The 21,238-nt window shown below is 49.3% G+C and overlaps 6 protein-coding genes across 6 annotated transcripts, besides 2 other annotated features; 3 read left to right on the top strand and 3 right to left on the bottom strand.

Annotated features, from left to right (window-relative positions):
* Positions 1-5: 5 nt before the first annotated feature.
* Positions 6-30: a repeat region.
* Positions 31-1,718: 1,688 nt separating this feature from the next.
* FPSE_08864 (uncharacterized protein) lies at positions 1,719-2,334 on the top strand (the record flags this gene model as incomplete). Its single annotated transcript, XM_009261982.1, has 2 exons — positions 1,719-1,777; positions 1,989-2,334. 2 exons carry the CDS (start codon positions 1,719-1,721, stop codon positions 2,332-2,334), a joined length of 405 nt encoding a protein of 134 aa, XP_009260257.1.
* Positions 2,067-2,087: a microsatellite.
* Positions 2,335-3,330: 996 nt separating the features above from the next.
* Positions 3,331-4,974, bottom strand: FPSE_08863 (uncharacterized protein; the record flags this gene model as incomplete). Its single annotated transcript, XM_009261981.1, has 1 exon — positions 3,331-4,974. The coding sequence occupies one exon, from the start codon at positions 4,972-4,974 to the stop codon at positions 3,331-3,333; it is 1,644 nt and encodes a 547-aa protein (XP_009260256.1).
* A 2,818-nt stretch (positions 4,975-7,792) lies between these two features.
* On the top strand, positions 7,793-9,078 carry FPSE_08862 (uncharacterized protein; the record flags this gene model as incomplete). Its single annotated transcript, XM_009261980.1, has 2 exons — positions 7,793-8,496; positions 8,550-9,078. 2 exons carry the CDS (start codon positions 7,793-7,795, stop codon positions 9,076-9,078), a joined length of 1,233 nt encoding a protein of 410 aa, XP_009260255.1.
* Positions 9,079-9,586: 508 nt separating this feature from the next.
* FPSE_08861 (uncharacterized protein) lies at positions 9,587-12,793 on the bottom strand (the record flags this gene model as incomplete). Its single annotated transcript, XM_009261979.1, has 1 exon — positions 9,587-12,793. One exon carries the CDS (start codon positions 12,791-12,793, stop codon positions 9,587-9,589), a length of 3,207 nt encoding a protein of 1,068 aa, XP_009260254.1.
* Positions 12,794-13,304: 511 nt separating this feature from the next.
* On the bottom strand, positions 13,305-14,845 carry FPSE_08860 (uncharacterized protein; the record flags this gene model as incomplete). Its single annotated transcript, XM_009261978.1, has 2 exons — positions 13,305-13,772; positions 13,832-14,845. 2 exons carry the CDS (start codon positions 14,843-14,845, stop codon positions 13,305-13,307), a joined length of 1,482 nt encoding a protein of 493 aa, XP_009260253.1.
* A 1,499-nt stretch (positions 14,846-16,344) lies between these two features.
* Positions 16,345-20,989, top strand: FPSE_08859 (uncharacterized protein; the record flags this gene model as incomplete). Its single annotated transcript, XM_009261977.1, has 5 exons — positions 16,345-16,824; positions 16,875-17,597; positions 17,652-18,558; positions 18,618-19,016; positions 19,122-20,989. 5 exons carry the CDS (start codon positions 16,345-16,347, stop codon positions 20,987-20,989), a joined length of 4,377 nt encoding a protein of 1,458 aa, XP_009260252.1.
* Positions 20,990-21,238: the final 249 nt, after the last annotated feature.

Genomic DNA, 21,238 nt, shown 5'->3' with positions numbered 1-21,238 from the left:
AATGCAAAAAAAAAAAAAAAAAAAAAAAAAGATAATGACTACCAGTTGATTGATTGTATTCGATGATCTTCCATCTCGTTAAATTTCCACTCATTTACACAGTCTTGGCTCGGCAGCGCCCATCATTATCAATTAATGACCATGCCCAAGCGAAAAGGGGGCCGAGTGGGCGGATGACATCAACTTTAATTTACTGTTCCTGTGCCTAAGCCTGTATTTGATGGGGGGTTTCTTTCATGATCCTTGTCGAGTTCAGTCCGCCATTGAATGCAGTTATATCGGGCCTTATTCCTTTGAGATTCCTTTGAGATTTGGAAGCCAACGTCTATCTGCGTTTGTGTCGCGTGCTAATATACTTAGTTGCCACAAATATTTCGAGACGCAAGGTCCTCAGGATACGGCATTTAGTTCAGAGCCAAATGCATACGCCACTATCTAATGCGACAAAGATCGGTGAAGTCCAATGTCGTTGCCATGTTCTTTTTTGACTCCTTCTTTCATGTTCGATTTTCTTGGCTGACCTGGCTCCGCTTTTTCGTTGAAATGAAACATCTCGTGAAGTCATCACGACTTCGGTTAATTGAGTTTGAGCGTACTGAAACAAGTCACAAGACAACAACGTTCAGCCTGTCAATCAACAATGAATGACGATTTCCCATGATTAGAACTTATACAGAGTATATGGCTTGGTATCTCTCAGTCAGTTGCACAGGTTCCCAGATCATCCAGCAACACAAATACCTTATCTCAGTTCAGGGTAGGTTTACACCGCATGATAGCTACACGAGACTTTTCCATGCTCACCACGCATGTCATCTCCACTGAACGGCTCGAACCGAGCTCGGTCATCCCGATGATGGTTGCTCTGCTATTTAAACATGAAACTAACCGCATTTCATCCAGACATGCATGCAAGGGTCAAATGAATATTACAATAGTAGACAATCACTATAGGTGAGAACATGGTGATTACAGACGAGCGTATGTTTAAGTACCTGCCTTACCACACTCATGACGAGTCAACCACGTGTGTGGCCGCCCAAAAATAGAAGTAAATTAAACTCAAACTCAACACCACACCTGAGCATCTTATACAAAAAGACATCACGACAAGCTTTCCAATAGCAAAAAGGAGCAAAAGAACAAGTCATATGCCCCGTACTGGAATCGAACCAGTGATCTTATCATTACTAGTGATACGCTTTACCACTGAGCCAACGGGGCTTCTTTGTGAAGTTGTTATACCGAGTTCCTCAATTGGGAATTATGAAGGCAGAATATTGAAATGCAAGATTCAAGACAGCTCTCGGCTTAGAGTGTAAGTCTACGTAGAGAAACGTATAAGCAATCGCTGCAAGATTCACGCTCTTGATATAAAGTCTAACTATCAGGGTACACATTTTCTGAACTATACCTAAGTTCCTGAAGCTATGATAGGTTTAGGATTCATATCTTGTTGCTGCACATAAAGTTTAGTATCGTTGCATTTGATAGTGAAAAAGGGCAAACCCAGTCAGTGGTTTATACTAATTCTGTAGTGAGAGCATGTACTGAGTTCACACGGGACAGCAATAACCAGCTCCGACCGACGTAGTATTAATTCACAATCGATGCATACGCAGTTCATCACGCTCAAGTGACCAGGTAAACTGTCAAAGTCAAAGGATCTCCAGTGCAGGTATTCAATTAGCCTTTGCTACACTCTTGCGCTGTTCATAATGAACAGCCAGCTGGCTGCCACTGCCACCTCACTGCATATCAACAGCACTGCGCAACCGTACGTCCTCTTTGCTACCAGAAGAACAGCATAGCTTACGAAACATCTCCATATTCCATCAAAAAAGTATATTGATTTTTGAGGAAGCTTATTCCCTAGAACCTTATAGAGGAAATATTGCTAAGATCTGCTGCATCCTCTCAACACTGCGTTTGTGAGCCTGCCATGATAAACCGTCAATCTCGAGAAGGAAAACTAATCTGGAAAATAGACAGAGTTATTTTGGTCACCAACAAACAGTTTCTCAAAGAGATCGCTTACTCTTCAGTATCGCGAAACCACCGAGCCAAGCAGCAGCAGCAGCAGCAGCCATGGCACACAATAGCACCGAAACATTACAACCTGGCAACCACGCTCCATTTACCCGCGATGCTGCAGCTGGATTCGTACTCGGCGCTTTGGGTGGTATAATCGGCTTCTCCTTTTCGTACCTCGTCGTTTGTTTCGGCCTGAACGCCCTGCGATCTCGTCGATTGCGCCAGCGCGAGCAGCGAGAGCTGTTGGAACTCATAGAGATGATGGGGCGATCAGATTCAGGATATGAGACATCGGCATAGAGATCACTCAGGCTGGGAGACAAGAAGAGCAAATACCCGATATATAGATATCAGTCTTGTTGGGCATTCAGGGGCATGATATTGGCCAGATAGGGCTGAAAACCTTGGAAGAGGATATCTATGTCCTGTTAGATTTGAGCATCTACTGCATCATCAAGATACACAATTTGAGAAGAGAGACAGGTAATCTGCATCATGATATTCCTCTGATCATGTGAAAGCTATGCTGAAAGACACAATCTGATGGACATGTCCGACTGGTTCCTAAGAGAACTTTAATAGTATCTGAACCACTACGATCCCACATTACGGGGACAACTGAGTACAGTACCCACCTAATTCACTTCCAGTGCAAACAAGAGGACAATGCTGCCTCAGTCTGGCGTTAGCCTAATGTCCAAGGTAACCAGCTGATTCTGGAGACTTCTACGTGTCAACTTTCTGGTAGAGATGGCACCTGACTGGAACAGAACGAAGTCAAAAACTCAGTTCCAACAATAACAATCTATGTACGTGTTGACAGAGATCACGAGGCTATCTCGCAGGCATTCAAGTAGATTCTTCCTGACAACTTGTTGAGCACATCATGACTTCAAGCTTGTTACGGGCCTTGTTATAGCGATCCATGTATCGTGTCATGTTTAACCGATAAAGTAACATAATCTTCACCGGCTGATGCCGCTTTCAGCTACAATGAGATCGCTTAAACTATCACGGATATTTTGGTGGTGATGATGCCGAGGCCATGGTCTCAAACAAGTAGATCGATATATATATTCGTATTTACAACACTCATAACTCCCGTAATAGAAACGCCAAAGCTAACTCCAACAATCTTCCTGTTTTAGACTGATCCCAAGTTCTTGCTGGGTACATTCTTGTGCCATAATACTAAATTTCATGGCACGTATCGCATTCTGTTTCCTGAAATGTTATATTCATGAATCATGTTTATCGTTTCCGTTCATTGCAGTCATGTTGGAACAAGCTCAAACACTAACTGAGAATAGAAGCGGTCTTGCCAGAGCCAAAGGCGGCTGTGGGCACTGGCTTGGAAGCTTGGATCTCTGCTCGCTTTTCAGGGTTCTTGGTAGGGTCGTTGAGATCGTCACCATCGGCGCCAGGATTGGCCATCTCGTATTCCAGGGTCTTGATGAACCAGTAGAAGCACACAGCGATCAGAGAACCGATAGCGGGTCCAACCCAGTAGATCCAGTGCTCGGTATCGAAGCTACCGGTGATGACACAAGGACCAAAGCTGCGGGCAGGGTTGAGAGAACCTCCGGTGAACTGGACTCCGACCATCTCAGCGATGAAAAGAGCCAGACCAATACCGACGGGAGCAATGAAAGTGGCCCGGTGCTTCTCCTTGGCAAGCATGAAGATAGTAAAGACCAGTTCAGCAGTAAGAAGAGCCTCGATGAAGACACCCTGGACCAGAGATGCGCCGCCACCAAGAGTAGTTCGAACGTTGAATGTTTCAGGGAAGAGGTAGCGTACAACAACAGAGGCAAGCATAGACCCGAGGATTTGAGCGAGGAACAGAACGATGGCTCTTGTGACGCTGATGGCCTTGACCATCAGCATGGCCATGGTGACAGCAGGGTTGAACAGACCACCACTGATACGGAAGAAGACCCAGACGTTGACCATGAGAGAGAAACCAAAGATGATAGAGATGTAGAGGAGCTTGGAAACGTTGAGACTACCAGTGGATTCACCTGTGGTAGTCCTGTTGTTGGTGTCAGCCTGGATGTTGGCGACCTCTGTACCAGCAAAGGCAAAGAAAAGGAACATAGTGGTGCCAATAAACTCTCCCACACCAGCAACGAAGTGGTTCTTGAAATTTGAGTTCATCCACTGTGTCAATGGAAGGCGCATGATTTCGGACTTCTCCTGTCGGCTCAGCTCGTTCCACTGAAGCTTGCCTGTGGTGATGTTGAAGCCGTTGAGAGTCGAAGTGCGTCGGAAAGCATGAGGTCGACCAGGGTAGCCTGCCTCTTCATCCATCATCCTCCGTCTGTCGTTGGGAGGTATACGAGGGTCGTCACTGCTGTAAAACTCCTCGTCCGAGTCAAGAGGGGGTGCTCGACGACGGTTCATGAATGTAGGAGGTGGGTAAGGACCCCTTCGCGTGTACCTATCACGGTCATTACGACCTTCGTTGCGGTAATAGCGTTCATATTCACTCATAGGAGCATAGTCGGCAGCCTGGTCGAAGTCGTAATCTTCACGCTCACGTGTGCGGCGACGAGCAGATTTTACTGAGCCGCTTGAATATTGCATTATTGGCTCTGCACCATCCTGAGAGAAGCGAGCCGCTTTGGGTGTGACAAAGTTGCCGGTGCGAGAACCGGGACGAGATCGAATAGCATCTTGACTGACGGCAGGCTGGAGAGGCACGACAGTATCGGCCTCGGAGTTTCGGCCGCCGGGAGAGGCGAGGCTATCCCCATGAGTGATGATAGGTGTCATAGCTGGGTTGGAAGGTATGCTCTCAGCCTCTGGAGAGTTTTCCCGTATGTATGGAACTCCAGATTGGGTCGAAGAGCTGGAGGCTTCGGCGGGAGGGTTGAAAGCAGGGTTGGCTCCGGCAGGCGTACTGCGAGCCGAGCGATTATTGAGTATGGATGAGGACATGTCGGACGAAGAAGATGTGAGAGTTGATGCAATAGTAGGCAGAGGGTCAAGATACATTGAAAAGATTCAGATGAAAACCCAAGATGAGAGATCTCCTCTCTTGTAGTCAGAGAAGTATTGTAAAATGATTGAGATTGATTGCTGATTGATCGCTATTCGAAACAGTCGCCATGTCTAGATATTTATGCTGATGAGACTTCTCACTAGCGAGACCAAATCCAAAGATCACCAGGGATCATCAAGGCCCACCAAGTGTTCTGTTACCCTGCCTCGACTATGATTCAATGAGGCTATCCTTGCTAATGACATCGTCGGGATGGCACTGATGGTGGGTATGTAAGTTGAGCGCTGAGGGACGCTGAGGCCTTGAGGACGAATAGAAGTCGAACAAGCTGAGACGAGCGGTATAGAAACGTCGACTTAGACAGACAGAAGCAAAAAGAGGACCAAAAGCTTGGATCTTGTGAAAGACATTGAAGGGCTAGTTACATGGGAGGACCCTGGAGATAAGTCAGCCGAATTGGCCAACGGGGAGGCCGGTAGTTGAGTCAAAACGAGAATGACGCACGGGGATCTCAACGATGGTGCCAGCGCGGACCAAGAATTCGGATCGTTACCAATGAAACAGTTCAATGTGAGGCTTGTCCGTGAGATCGGAGCCGGGATGATGGCTGTAGATGAGGCTGGCGACGTGGTCCACACGACTCGACATACGTAGGCCGTGCATGTTGCAAACGTCTTTAGCCAGCGACTAGAAGGAGTTTGTTCAACGCAAAGGCCATAAAGCGATGTTTCATGTTGCTAGGCTCTGCACTAAAGGTGAAATCAGACGATCTTTCGCATGCGTCGCCGTTTAGCCAGAACGGTAAGGGCTGAAGTTATTTCGGTATATCCGTTCCATCTCAGAACCCGAGTCGGGATCTAATTTCCAGGAGATCTCGTGCCTGTATTAGTGAATAGGTTTACAGTGGCATGGTCAAGGCGTTGTCGTGGGGGCGGTTGGATGGGTTGACGGGAAAATATGCCTTTTCCAATTGATTAGGGAACACTTCGTATTGTTTCAATGTAACGGTATCGAAGATCACTGGAGAGAGATGGTGGTGTAGGTACATTCGTCATCAGTGTCCCCGAGATAACCTCCCTGTTTGATGTAAGCCAGCGGCGCAGCGGAACGACAACTCAGCACTCAACTCCGAAAAGGAGGGAGGCGAATGACGCGATCCACCAGGGGATCAAACTTCAAACTTGGCAGTCCCATCAAAATGGCAGTGATGGGCAGTTTTGGCTAACAATAGTTTGCATGTGTCAAAAATCCATAACTACCAAGATTTCTGGAAGCTTTTCTTTTCGAGGTGTGGGGTCACAGCCCATGAGAAAGAGGCTGGATACCCTGGTTCAGCCGGGGGTTGAGAACATCCCAGATGACCCTGCAAGTTGCAATTGCAACCAGGAACCTGGGGAAAGATCGTCGCTTGGGTGTAAAGACGAGAGGTCGGTTCAGACTCACTAGAGCCCGAAGTTTGACGAGGAATTGCCGATGCCAGTCGAACAGATGAAGAAATTTGACTGCTTCATCGTACGATTCTGCAAAGTGATGGCATTGACTCATTGGCGTTGATACTCCTTATTCCTTTTGAAAATAAAAAGCAAGTAAGATTTTACCGGTATTTGAGACGCGCCCAGGCCATTTCAGGTCGAGTCAGGTCAAAGCTGAGAGTCAGTCAGATTAAGAGTAAGAGCGAGAGTCAGTCGTTGGGCGAGCTAAGCCAAACTGAGACCAGAACTCAGGGAAGGTGCTCGGAATAGAAACCACGTGACAGCGCGCTCCTCCATCCAGTCACATCACATTTTCCATCCCTAGATACAACCGCAAGCGCGTCTAATTGATTACCTTAGTACCTGTAGGGCTGTCCTCTGTATATCACAGCACTCTCTAAGTCCTGCTGGTGCTGGTATAAGCTAATTGCAGTGACTGCCATTGCCATTCAGATATAATAGCTAGCAAGCATGGATATTACACGTGGTTCGAGAAGAGCTCGTCATGTAGCTGCCACTCATGCGAACACAAATGCAAATGCTCATCCTCGTGCGCATGCAAACGCAGCCTCGAGCCCGAGGCCTGCCGAGTCCGAGATAACCTCATCCCCAGCACCTCAATTTGCCGCTACTCCAAGTGGTCCTGCTCCTAGAAGTAGACTGCAGCCAAGTCAAGGAGCATCACCAGCTGGTGCTTCTATGATAACTCCTGACGGGCCTCCTCTCCATCGAACACCTGATCAGCCCCCTGACCGGCAAAGGCGTCGAGCACCACCTCAAAATCCATTTCGTCTCTATAGAACAAGTAAGTTGAATTTTTGAATCGTGCACTTTAGTGCTTGCTGCTATTTTTCTTTGGTATTGCACTAAATTGCGGCCCTGCTAGTTGCAGGTAGTTCGCAGTTGGCAGTTCCATGACAGTCCATGGCAGCTGGCACCAAGTGACGGCAGCTGCCTGCACTGCGCATATCTTCAAGATGGTATACTTTTGACTATTGTTCATTCCGTCAAGCTAGGCCACCTGATGCCGATTGCCAATTACTACACAACCTGCGGGCACTTTAGCTGTGCACTTCAACCCCATGTGAGCCCATCGTCTACACTCTCGCCGTCTCATCATATCTGTATCCTTCACAACCGCAAAACTGCACATCTCGATTTATTCTATCTTCCACAGCATCCTCTTCCTGAATATCTTCCTTTCACTACCGTTTACAGCGTATCATTTCACAAGCGCGCCTCTTCCCCTTCTACACCCGGCGACCTCATCTATTCCGCAAATATGCCTCCTCAGCGGAATTCATTTTCTGCCTACAGTCATCCTTATATCCCTTATCTTCGCAAGGGCCGCATGGATCGAGTTCCTCTCGGTGAACTGCCTTTTAAACAAAAGAATGGCGAACTGCTTCGCAAGCGCGTGCGGATTTTCAGGCCACTCCCTTCCTGCGAAGTTGAAGACAGAGAGAACAGTGGTGCCGCTCTTTACGCTGCGCAAGAAAACGTCAAAACCCTCGGCGAGATGATGGTTGAGCAAATGCGACGCGATATTGACAGCCTCGTAGCAACACTTGCCGAAGGCCCCCCGCGACTCAGCATGCCTCCCGTCGATTACGACGGCTCCAGCTCCGAGCCGGAGCCCGATGACAGCATCCTTAATGGCCGCGCTCGCCCAATGCCCGCATTAGCACAAGCAGCTGCCATGGCTGATCACATCGACGCTTCTTTCAATGGTAACCATGCTGCCGAGGAGGAGAATGCAGGAGTTGATCAGCAGAGCGTTTCTGCAGAGGAATATGATGACGACACCGAAGAGGAAGAGGACGACGAGGACGATGAAGAGCAAGCCCAGGATATCGCTCCCCTTTTTGATCCCGCTACTGCCGGTCTCAAGGAAATCTCCAACCTCGCTCGCTTTACCGTCAGCAGCCACAAACCCGGCAACGGAGTTGAAGAGCTCAAAAGTGACGACCTCAAGCAGTTCTGGCAGTAAGTGTACCTAAACCTCTTCGATTTCCTTACTTTACTAACACATATCTAAGATCTGATGGCCCTCAGCCCCACAAGCTTACTATGTACTTCACCAAACGTGTTGGCATCCGCGATATTCGATTCTTTGTCGACTACAATGAAGACGAGTCATACACGCCGACCAAGGTCGTTTTCAAGGCCGGTACTAGCGAGAACAACCTCATCGAGTTCGCCACAATGACCATGGAGAACCCCGTAGGCTGGCAGCAAGTCCCCATCGCCGGCGCCGGTGGTGATCCCGATGGAAATACTCTCGTCGCCTGGGTCGTCCAGATGCAGATTCTCGAAAATCATCAGAACGGCAAAGACACCCATCTCCGCGGCATCAAGATTTACTCTTTCGATAATGACTCCGCTCTTGGCCCTGGACGTGAAGGCAACCCCGTCGACGATGTTGTTGGACTAATGGACAACGCCACTGGCCGAGCTGATGGCGGTGCCGCTCGTGCCCAACACAACAACTTTGGTGCTACCCATTTCGAGCCTGGCGAGGGAGGCCTTTCTATCCCCAGTTTCATGCGCGAGGCCGAGATTCGATAAGGAAATGCAAGGACTCGAGGGGATTGCACAAAGAAAACATTTAATGGAGTTTGGAGTCGAGAATACGTTTGTTGTTTGGCACGACCTATGCCCAAGGGGGCTGATCGCACTGGTTTGATGGATTACGATGGCTTCACGGGTGGCCTCAGTAGATGGCTAGAGTAGATTGATGAGGGACGAGACCAGAATTTGTTTATAATTCCAATGCTTATAAATATCACTGCACACGTAACGGAATGGCCACGACGACTATAGCGTTATAATGATGTATTGCGACTAATAACCCTTTGTATATAAGGAGTGCTGTGTGCACTGCCGGCGGCATGTCTTCTCGTCCCCAGACCACCCCATATTAGCGATTGAAGACATAACTTGTATTGCACGCCGGCTCTAATACCAATGCCATGTCGACGATAATTTGTACAAGTGCGTCAGATTCCGAATACTCTACCACATCTTCACCTCATTCGCCTCTCTCCTCTTTACCCCTATCGTTGCCCACTGCTGATCAAACAATACGGGCAGGCATATCTTCCATATCATCCATAACACTGTCTGAGTCATCGGCAACAGAGAAATCGGCGGCAGTAGTAGACTTGAATCTGCTAGGTGTCTTTCGCTTGCGAGCCTTTGCCTCGTCGACCTCGGAGTTATCATCTCCAGGGGCGGAAAGCTGCGCTTCTCCATCATCCTCAATAGGGTCTCGAGAAAGAGTTGCGGCACGCCTTGCATTTCGTTTGGTTGAAGTAGCTTTGGCTGGAGTAGACCTAGCTGACGCCTTTCGAGGGGTCTTGGGCGCCTTCGCCTTGCCCATTCCTGTTCTCTTAGCGACCCGAGTGGCCTTGGGAGGTGCAGGCTCAAAGAATTCGGGAGTGTCAACTGGCTTGGCAACGGGTGCCTCTTCCTCTTCCTCTTCGATGTGCGCTTGCTTTTCTTCGAGTGGCGTTGCTTCAACAGCTTCAACAGGCTCCGCAGAGAGTGCTGGGTCAACCATTTCGGCGGGGTCCATAGGTGCCAGATCCGCAACTGGCGTGACCGAGTCCATTGACGCCATTGGAGCAGGGTCGAGATGTTCCATTGGAGCGATGGGCAGGTCGGGTTGAATATTCTCATCAGAAATCCCATACTCATTAGGCTGTTGCTCATCGTCGTCTCCGTCGTTGACGTGCACGGCACTCATGTTCTGGCCGTGAGGAAGGTGGTTCATTGGGATCGTACTCATGAATTCCGTTTCCGCAGCATCATTGTATAGAGCGTCTTCGACATTCGGAAGCTCGCCTGTTTGGCTGTACACACCAATCAAATATGATGCGCATTCACTTGGTTCCATCCCTTCCCCGCCAGGCACTGTTTGCTTCAGGCGGTGCCACAGGAGTGACTGGGTAGGTCGATGCCAGCTAGCACGGAATTTCTTGTCGACAAGTCGCTGCCAAGGGATCTTGACTTCGGCTGACGCTGACGTGTTATGAATGGCCATAACCAGGCGGTAACGTTCTTCCTCAGGCATGGCGGCGAGTTGACGGCGAGCCTTCTCCAGGCGGAAAGAAATGGAGGAGTCGGGCGCATTAGACGCCAACTTGTCCTTGCCATGAGTCTTGATATTCATGGCTCGCCATTTCGTAATACACTGAAGTCGACTGCGAGTTCTGCCCATGCGCTTGCTGATTTCCTGCCAGTCGATGAGGTCCATGTAGGGCCTGTCATTACTGGGGTCGATATGGGCTATCGACTCCATGACATGCTGGGTCAGATTGCGTTCTTCCTGTTCGTCCCACGTATCCTTTCGCTGCATTTCTCCGCAGACAATGTAGTTGCGCCAGCGATCTCGGATATCTTCAGGGTGACGGTTGATGATACCGGCAATTTTAGACCACTTCTTGTCATGAACCTCCATGAGATCACGAAGCTCCATGTCCTGCTCAGTAGTCCAAGTACCACGAGCAACAAAGTTATGGAATTTCTTTCGGGTGATGTTGATGATCTTTTGTCGGTGACGGTCAGGACAAGTTTCGAATATCTGTGCCCAAAGATCCGCGTGTTCATCACTGGCGGTTGTGCCTCCGGGGGTATGAATCATCTCGTTCAGTTTATACTGTTCCATATTGTTGGCGGAACGATATGCCTCGACTGCTCGTGCGATACGGCTAAGCTCCTCATCGCTGAACCGACCCTTAGTATGGCCATCCATTCGGCCTTGGCGTTGGGAGCTTTGCTCATCGTTCGCATCCTGCATTGACTTGGACAAGAGATTACGGTTGGTGTCGGACTTTCTGCCCGATGCTTTCTTGGCACGCTTTCGAGCAGCCGGCATCGTGGTAGCGGGCGATTGCAACGGAGCGAATTCGTCCTGCTCAGGGGATGGCGATTTCTCGAAAAATGTTGGCTTGGCCTTCTTCGCCTTGGCCGACCGCGATTTCTTTGTGTTTGTACTGGGCGGGTTCGGCGTTGGAATGGGGCTCCCAGGAAGATCGTACACATCATGAGTTGCGTGTGGGCGTTGCGCAGATGTAGGGATCTCCATCTCATCGTGTTGCTCCGCTGAGTCCTGAGTGTCGACGTTGTTTTGTGCGTTGCGGACTTGGGCATCCCATGCTTGCCTGGCCGCCATCCCAACATCTTCGACTTGTGGTTCTTGCTGTCTGTTGTAATGGAGGAACTCAGGTTGCTCAGCGTCTTGGTCTTGGTTTTCCTGCGCAGCTGAAGCGTCCAACTCCATCTCATCATAAGCAGCACTCCCCTCTCTGGATTGAGCATCACGCGTCTCAAGGCGTGCAGCACTTGGCGATCCTGGAGTATCCTCTGCAACATCGTCGTAGATGGCACCTGGACGGGACGCGTTTCTGGTACGCAAGAACGACGCAGCTTCGGGGTCATGAGTGTTCACTTCCTCCGATGCAGACTGAGCACCTTCTTGTGTTTCTGGCACATTGTCTTGAGATTCAGCAGCAGCTCCATCATCGCGAGACCTGTGCTTCTTGCGCCGTTTTCCATCTGTAGAGTCGGAGGTTTTGCGCTTGCGTTTGGTTTGCGTAGCAGGAGCAGCATCGTCATCGTTAAGGTCGACGGCTGAAATTTGACCAGGCAGAGATTGATATGTGTTTGATGAAATGTCGTTGACAAGACTGTCAGGGACCTCGACCAGCTGTGCTGACTTTTTCTTGGACTTTCTCTGTTTGCGTGAGGAATCCTCTCCGGTCAGCTGGGGAGATGCACTGTCGTTTGTATCTTTTCGTTTGCGCTCCTTCTTCTCACGCTTGTGTTTTCGGGATTGGGCGGAGGGTGGCTCTTCTGTCATAAATGCCTCAGGTGCCTTTTCGTTTGAAGACGCGGTGTTGATTTGCGACGAGTAAGGAGCTTGTGTCGCGTTGCTATCGAACATTTCGAGCACGCCAAAGTCTTGCTCCTGGTCGCCATCATCTGAGCCGGCCTGGACGTCGTCTGGGTAGCTATCCAGACCCCCGATACCATCAATTAGCTGGTTTTCAGCCTCCATGTCCTCGTGAGCCACCTTGGGTGACTGAAATAATTCTTCACGAAGCTCGTTTTGGTGTTTGGTTTCGTGCTGCTGCTCGTTCTCGTGGTCGTGATTAGCAGCGCCGTTGTCGTTGTTTTGCTTCTGTGGCGTGTTAGGCTGCGAGCCCGGTATCAAGGACAACAAGGTAGACGCGAGCCGGAAATCCCGCCACTTGCTGTTACCGGTGCCGTTCGATGACATCGATGAGCTGCTTTGCGACGATGATTCCTATCTCATTCGAAGCACACGGATGGAAGACGTGTAGGGTAAGGTGAAATTGGAAGAAGGTGTGGGGCGTCACGAAAAAAACTGAAAGCGCAGCTAACCTAGAGATGTTTGCTCGCGTTGTCGTGACAAGCAAGCTATGTCCACGTGACCCACATACTCACCCCTTTTCTGTTACCCCGGAGGAAGGCAAGTGCAAGCAAGCCAAGCCACTGTTTACTACGAATACGAAGCACCTAAACTGCATGCATAATACACTGGATGTTGTTTTCGATATCGGTGAGAAAGTACTAATTGTTGATTAAGATACAAAGAAAAACTAGTAGTAATACAGCCATGTGCAATGTTGTTTCGACATGTGTCAAGGAAATCTATTTATGTGCGGTTAGTTGTTGTACAGGTCGCTTCATCAAGACCCAAAATATCCATCTACTTCATCTCGCTCATAATATCTCTATGCCCTCAAACAAAACAGTGAATGCAGTCGTTAATCTCGGTGTGGTGGTCCCTCATCTCCAGGAAACCACTGTTCTTCTTGTGGCTCTTCTCCTTCCTTCAACTTCATCGTAATACCTTTTCGGGTTTGCTCCATCTCGTACTGGCCGCCAAGGACTAAATCTTTGGTGACAAGCTCGCGGGTTCGGCCCAAGCTTTCAATGGCGGCAATTCTCTCTATCGTGAGCTCCAAGTGTTTGTCAAAGCCAGGCTCGGAACATATTTCTCTGAACGCGCGATGCATTGGTACGCTGCTTGCTCGAACATCTGCCTGACTTGTGATGCTGAAAAGGTTCAAGCTGTCAAGGTCTCGAATAAAGTCGCATCTCGTCATGATTTGCTGAGCGATATGAAATTTGTACGTTGGGAGCTTATGACCTTCGATCGGGTCAAATGTCTCGTGGTTCGCCATATCGTCTTCTTTGTCGACCAAAGCCTTAGCCAGACTCATAGCAGCAGCCTTGTGGTTAGGTAGTTAGCAAATTGTTTCCTAGTACAGTGATAGTTGTTCCAACTCACAGCCCATTTTTGTTGATCCATGACATCGTCGTCCATCTCCTTACCAAGGATCCAGCATTGGTTGAGAAACCACTTCTTTTCGGTGTCCTTGATACTTTCACAAGTGGCAATCATATCCCTGCTCCGTGCTACCCTATTGAGAAAGCTCAAGCGCCCCCCGACCCTTTCGTAGACATCTTCGAGAATGCTATGATCAATAGCTTCCTTCCAATATTTCTGCCGATACCTCTTGAGAGCCGATATAGCCTGCTGTCTAGGAAGATCGGTAACGGGGAGAACCTCCATTCTAGTAGCCAGCTGTTTCAGACGTTCGTATACCCAGTAATCATCCGAGTTGAAAACCATTGTAACAATATTGGCAGCAGCCCATTGCTCGGCTTTTTGCTGAAGGAGTTCAATCAGATCTCGTCCATCGTCATTATGGCGGAGAAGATGCATCTGGTTTACAATGACCACCAGAGGCTTGCCTCTTTCTCTCCGCTTCGTCATAGCCACCTTTTCCAACTTGTTCAGAGCACGTTCGATATCCAGCAGAGCCGTAGTCTCGCGAGGGCCTCTCTCACTGAAATACCCACCAATATAATCCTCATGGTACTCATAGTCAAGGGCTTTGCCAAGACGAATGCGGAAGATCTCAAGGTCTGCGTGCGCTTCAAACATAGCAACACCGTCGCCGTCGTTTTTTCGCATGGCATCGATAAGCATACTGCTTTTCCCACATCCTTTCTCGCCTATCAAAAGGTGGTAGTGTCCTGCGACGCTTCCCATGACGATGGCGTCAACACGCTCCTGCTCGGGGCGAAATATCCAGTGTTCGTTGCTACCACCAGGTTTATGAGGAACATCTTTCCCGATCGCAGCCAAGTCGAGGACCGGGTCACCTGGCTCAAAAGCATGTGTCATCTTCTGAATGACGAGCCATTTATAGGACTTGTGGTAGATGTAACCTGCAGCAGCGAAACCCAAGCCCAAAACCAGTATGGAAGCGAAGGTTGTGGCCGCGGATTCACCCATTTTAGTAAGAAGTGAAGGCTCTGATGAAGGTCTATGACCTTTTTGGCCCTCGGCATCACAGCTACGAGTATCATCTATTTTAGAAACATTAGTAATGGTTCGGGTCCAGTTTCGACTGTAAGGAGTGGCTCAATAAATGAAGGTTTCCCTCCTGACTAAATACTGTGTTTAGGGACATATCTTTCGTCAGGAAACCGATCGCGTGCACGATGTTTGGGTGCTGGATCTTGAACCAGTGAAACGCTTTTTTGCCTTAAGGACAGATGGAACAATTGACCAACTTGCCGGGTTACAATGCGAATGAGAAGTGTTGGATACATACCTCTCCTTTTGTTAGATTGGGTTGAGAACCGGAGCTTGTCATTGCTGACAATGCTGGGATTTCTGTTCGGGCCCCAATGCCGAACCTGAAGACCAGCTGAACGTGCCAAGTTCCAGGAGCTGACAGGCTGGCTGAGGTGACGCACCAGGCGTCCTGAATGTCGGAGGATCATATTTGTTGACATGTAGTGAATATTAGTACTAAGGGGATAAATATTAGGTCCACAAATCAATTGACGTGGGAATTGAAGTTATTCAAAGCTACAACGATGCCAAAGAACAAAGGAGAGGATGAAAAGAAGGGAGTTGGAATTGGAATTGAGAGGTTGATTCGTGGCACCAAACAGAAACAATTTGGGAACCAATTCAGGTCAGGTCAAGTCAAGCTTGTCAAGCTTGGCTTGGTCCCGACTAGAAAACAAAGTTAGCTTCGGTTCCTCACAGTGACAGTTAGCTGCCCTGAAACTGGCCGCGATTGGCCTTGGCACTCAAATTTAACCAGATCCTCGGCGACAGCTTCGAGAGCTCCCCTGTAATTTCAGCGAGAGGGTCCGCTATACTTGGCGCTAGTCTAAAAATCGATGCAATCTTAGTGGAGAATGCAGGAGGCCTCGTCAATTGAATGGAGACTGGCACTCAGCAGGCCAGGGGTTGCGGTTGCCCGGGGTTTGAGATGCATGTCACCGTAGTTCTTGGTTCCAAGATGACCTCATGAGCTGCAGTTAACAACTTCGAGACGGTGATCTTATAAAATAGATAATCTGCTCCTACTAAGAACAGGTTTTAACCACCAACAAACTGGCACGCGATTCATAACACTTTCGTGTAGTCACCTCGATTCACACAAGGAAGGCGAGATAGTGAATACCTGCCTCAAAAACGATTCTTGATATTAATCACCCACAATGCAAATGGGCAAACACCAAAACCACAAGTCACCGCTCATAGGCGCGGGGGTGCAAACGCCGTTTGCAATGGCGAGGCTAACTCAAACGCTTAAACAGAGAAACTGCACTGCTGCCTGCAAACTACAAACGCTCCATAGCCAATAACAGACTTTCTCCATGGCGCTTCGTCAACCTCAGTCGTCGGTCACTACGATCCAAACATCGCAGTACCCACATCATGCTTTCCTCGCTGTATGAGACATAGGCCCTTTATTATCAACCATTGCAAAGATGCCGCCCTACGCCGCCGACCTCGAAACCTGGTGGCTAGGGAGTGGTTACCATCTCATCAAAGAGTTGATGAACACCGCGACAAGCGGCCTCGACCCTTGGCAGTGTGGGTTTGCGCCACAGATAAAAAGGCGATTGGTATCATTCGACCAAGATACAGCTACTATAGCTCAAATCAAGAAGGATTGGCCAGCGATCCGTGCAGCCAGAGGTATCGACTACGATGCGAACAGTCGCAAATATGCCAAATACGTCGCTTCCACCATCTTTCGGAAGCCTGAGGACGGAGGCATCAATTTTGACCTCGCAATGAATGGCCTAGGCTACCTCGATGCAATAGAAATCCGCCGCCTTCGTCTCATCGAAGCTATGGATGTTGCCATTCAGGCTGCTTCGGAAACATGGCCCCCAATGCTTCAAGAGCTTGAACGGACGTCCTCTACCAACTTCAAAAGAATGCACGGAGGGCTTAGGATATGCGTAATATATGCTTTACCCCACGAATACAACACAGTAGCTGACAATTTCAGATTCTGACCGAGGAGCTGGCCAAAGATGCCAATCACAGAAAGGAGGCCGCTCAGATCATGGCACTACTCAACGCACTCATGCCCTCAGCTGTGTTTATGGGGCCTGAAGATGATGTAGACCCGACTCCGCATTCATCAGGCGTCCGCGATAGCGTTCGATTCGCAGTTTTTGAACACCTCATTTCCGAGGATTGCTTCACACAGGAGCGTCAGGAGGTCACCAAAATGAAACTGCGTTGCTGGTCTGATATCTCTGATTACACAGGGGTCAGAGACGCCATGGTGCGCTACTGTGAAGAGTTTAAGAAGGTAGAGGAACTCTCTCTAAGGGTTATGAACAAGCTGGAGAAAAGACCAGGTACGGTATCTTATCATGCGGTGTCTGCCGACTCCCCTATGGTGTCCACTACAGACACATCATGCAACTCAGGTCGACAGCGCAATTTTATTCAGGTCGAGAGCACTGTTCTTATGCCGAACGCATCACTTGACAACAAAGGATCTGCAAAAACACCGCCCACGATCCCTCAACCTCCTTTGTCATTTCATCCCCTACTAAGAGGTATGCCCGGGCGAGAACTGAGCGCTGCAAAGACAGACATCGCTCTCCTTGCTAGAGATACCAGCCAACCACCTGTTGCTTGTTATCCTAACGACCTATCCAAAACCTCTTTTTACCAGCACCCCTTAGCCCGGGAGCTCGAGATGACTACACTAGAACAAGTGAAGCTTGGTCTTCTCTTACCCGCAGAACTCGTTGATCATCGAGATTACTAGTATGATGTCGACAGCGAAGATGAGGCAGATGAAGATGTGTCACTGGCTTCCCCCCATGCACCAAATCCTGACAAGCTCAAAATGCATCTTGCACCAGGCGTTTTGGACAAGATCAAAAAGGAAGAGCACTATCAACCTGCCCTGGCAGAAAGCACAAGATTGGAAGACACGCATTTACAACCACTAGACGAGTGCATTTCCAATTCCAACAAAAGCCAGCCAAGCCATGGAAAGCATCCACCGATGTTCACAGGCAACGTCCCGCAATTTGAGCCATTTGCAGGCACAGATCATCAGAAATTAAGCTTTGATGACACCAGTCATGAAGCCTCTTCTGTATCACAGGTTATTGAACAGAGTCCCAGACAGTCTACAGCGCAAGACACCGAAGAGTCGCACAGTCAGCAAGAAGAACCCGAGAGAGAGAACCTCCCTCGACTGGTGTGTAAGCTTGCGAAACCCCGGATCTCGCCCATGGAATACGCTCGCATGTACCTGTTGGAGAAATCTGCAGCCTCTCGCGAGAACCGAGAATGTGAACTTCCGAGACCTGACATGCAGTGGCATTGGACCCCTGGATACAAGAAGTTCCTCATTATTCCTCGAATACCCGAGACGATTCAGCGTGATCTAGTTCCCGGTGATGCCAACTCTGCTCCTAATACAGATGTTGAAGAGTCCAACAGAGGACACAAAGCACCAGAGCCCACTGATGACAAAGACCACTTCGGGCACATGCGTCTATCGCTGCACCTCGGAGAAGCCGTTCTCCTTCCTGTTTTCCCGGGAAGTACAGGTTTCAAGGGGAGCGATGAAGGAATCCCGTATCAAGGATCTAGCAAAGAGACTGAAGCCCCCAATTCTATTGATGCGCGTGAAGGAAAAGATCCAATAATGCAACATCGAGGTAATGTCCACTACTACCATGCGGCCTCAATTTCTACCGTTCGGCACTGACAGAGACAGGACCAGCTGGCGGCAGAGTTGAAGATTGGCGGCCAATGAGCGAATATGAAACGGAAGTAGATGACGAAGAATCGGACACTGCCACGTCAGTTGGTGTTGGTGACAACAAGAGTACAAATCTCAAGCCAAAAAAGGCCACCCAAGGAGATACACCTACACCTACAGCCCCAGCACTCGAGGTTCAAGGCAGGCCTCGTGTTCATATAGCTACAGAAGAACTTGGAGAATGCTCTTCAGGTTCACATAAAAGCTTTGAAACAGCAGCTCGAAACGAATTTCCGGGCCAAGCTGACGTGAAGGCTGAGGATGATGCTGGAAACCTCACCCTCTCGGGACAACTTTCACGTGTCTGTACAAAAGACATGTCAGTTTTGGACTTTGCCACACCGAGAACCAAGGGTAAGACGATGGATGACACTTCAAACCATCTGAATACTATTTGTGGGCGTAGTCCGCTTGCTCGCTTTCCTATAGTAGTCCAGCCAACTGACCGATTGACGCCAGGGACTCTTACAAAGCGTGTCGTTGACGGTTCTGGCGGCCAGCTCCTCTCCGAGAACATTCGGCAAGCTCAACTTATTTCCAGTCCCTGGGAAAAGCCCCTCCAGGGACTGAAAGCAGACTTGTGGGATATCGATGCAGAATCAATGTTGTCTGAACTCAAACCAGAGCCGCTACAGATTAACCGACAGAGACCACGCGCGAACACGGATGATGATCGAAGATGGTCGAGAATGTTTAATGGACTGAATGCCGATGTGCCGTCCTCACTTGGGATGATTGGACTCAACACCTCACTCGCCGTGGACCATGAATTCGCTGTTGCCAATGACGACGACGACGACGGTTATACGGCAACGGAAAGCGATCTCACTCCACGTGCTTCGGGGACCGATATCAGGAATGCTGCAAACGCAACTCCAACACCCAGAGGTCTTCAGCGGTCCACTTCGACAATCATCACTCCCACGCAACCCAACAGAAGACTCCATCATCAAGCTTCATACAATTTGGACAATGTAGAGCACTCTGGATTCACGCCTGAACATCGCCGTGAAAGTATCACTTATGGAACATTTCCTAGGTCAGGCGTAATGCTTAATCTCCGGGATACTCAAGCACGCCTCAGATATCCTCTTCACAGCCCCGAGGAAAGCCAACTCAGTAGAAGCTTGGACGACACGACCCCAAAAGCTAAACACCTCAACGGTGCATCTGAAACAGATCGATACAAGCAGAGTTCGATCAAGGAGTGGGTGAAGTCCATTGCAATAACACCACGAAAACCTAAGATTGCGTCACATGCCAGAATTGAAGACCACAGAGATTCTTCTGCATCAGGGGATCAGGTAGCCTCGTATGGTACTTTCGATCAGCAGAATGCTCAGCCTTTTCTGACAACCTCTACACGGGATTTCTCCAAATCTCAAAAGCTCCAAAAGCAGCGATCGAAACCGAAACATACTCCTAGCAGTACACATCCTTTTCCGAAACAAGAAGTTGACACACAAGGCCGAGCTCAATCCCCCGTATCTCCCACGAGAGAACAAGCCTTGGCTCATCGTAGAACGCCGTCCCCATCAGAACAGGGCAGCATTGCCGTTCCGTTGACCCCTTCAGGAATCGGTAGCGTCCTTCGCAGGCGTGTGCGTTCTGGTTACAGCACACCAGGAACACCACGAACACCACGAACTCCGGCTTCACCTCAGTTGGCCTGGCGGCCGTTTGATGATGACCAGCCCGAACCGCCTTGCGTTTCACCTTGGTTATCGAACAATCGTGAAGTGAAGCGGGAGAAGGAGAAGCGAGTAGCGTTCTTCCGTGAAAAGGCAGAACTCGAGCTTGAGGACAAGCAATCTCCCAAGAGATCAGGCCGCAGGAGCTCTTTTGGGAGCACCATTCTTGGAGACCACACGAATCGGGACAATCCAGCGGTGGTCAATCGCATGAGCAATGAAAGTCTTGTTACCTGGACGAACTTCATCCAGGACGCCCCTGAGCCGCTCTTTTCGTCTCCCCCGCCACCTGTGCCACCGCTTCCCACCGAATCTCAGCTGAACATTGCTCTCGGCCGACTTCAGCAACCGCAGACACCATCTCGTGCTGCTTCAGGTGTTGAAACCCTTCCTGTTTCTTCTTACCGGGCCAGGAAGCCTCAAGGACTCAAGGTTGATACGGACTGGGCGCGTAAAGCAGGTCAAGATGAATCACGAACACCGGGTCGACACAGAGGAACGAAACCTGCTAGTGGAAGCAGCAACAGAACTGCACTACGTTTTGATGGTAGAAAGATGGGCCTCGGACAAGCAGAGTCGGAAGAAGAGCGTCAAGGCAGTGGACGGGATGACGAGGTCATATCACGACGCAAGTAAAGTCATGAAGTCGTTTTTTGAGGTTGTATTTCGAGGGCTTAATGTCTACATGTCGCAAGGTTCAGCTATTCTGTACATTAGCTGTAAAGCTGACATCTGAATCACATTGTCAAGGTTCTATACGCATTTGAGAACATGTATGTAGCTATCGCGGCTATTCACCGACCTGAGTCGAATTGAGAACTGATGAGCCAAGACTTGATGATATCAAAACCCTCTGACAAAGGCTGAATCAAACTCTAATGCCAC

This window comes from Fusarium pseudograminearum, chromosome 3 (assembly GCF_000303195.2).
Source record: "Fusarium pseudograminearum CS3096 chromosome 3, whole genome shotgun sequence".
NCBI lineage: Eukaryota > Fungi > Ascomycota > Sordariomycetes > Hypocreales > Nectriaceae > Fusarium > Fusarium pseudograminearum.
This window is presented reverse-complemented; position numbering and strand designations above follow the sequence as displayed.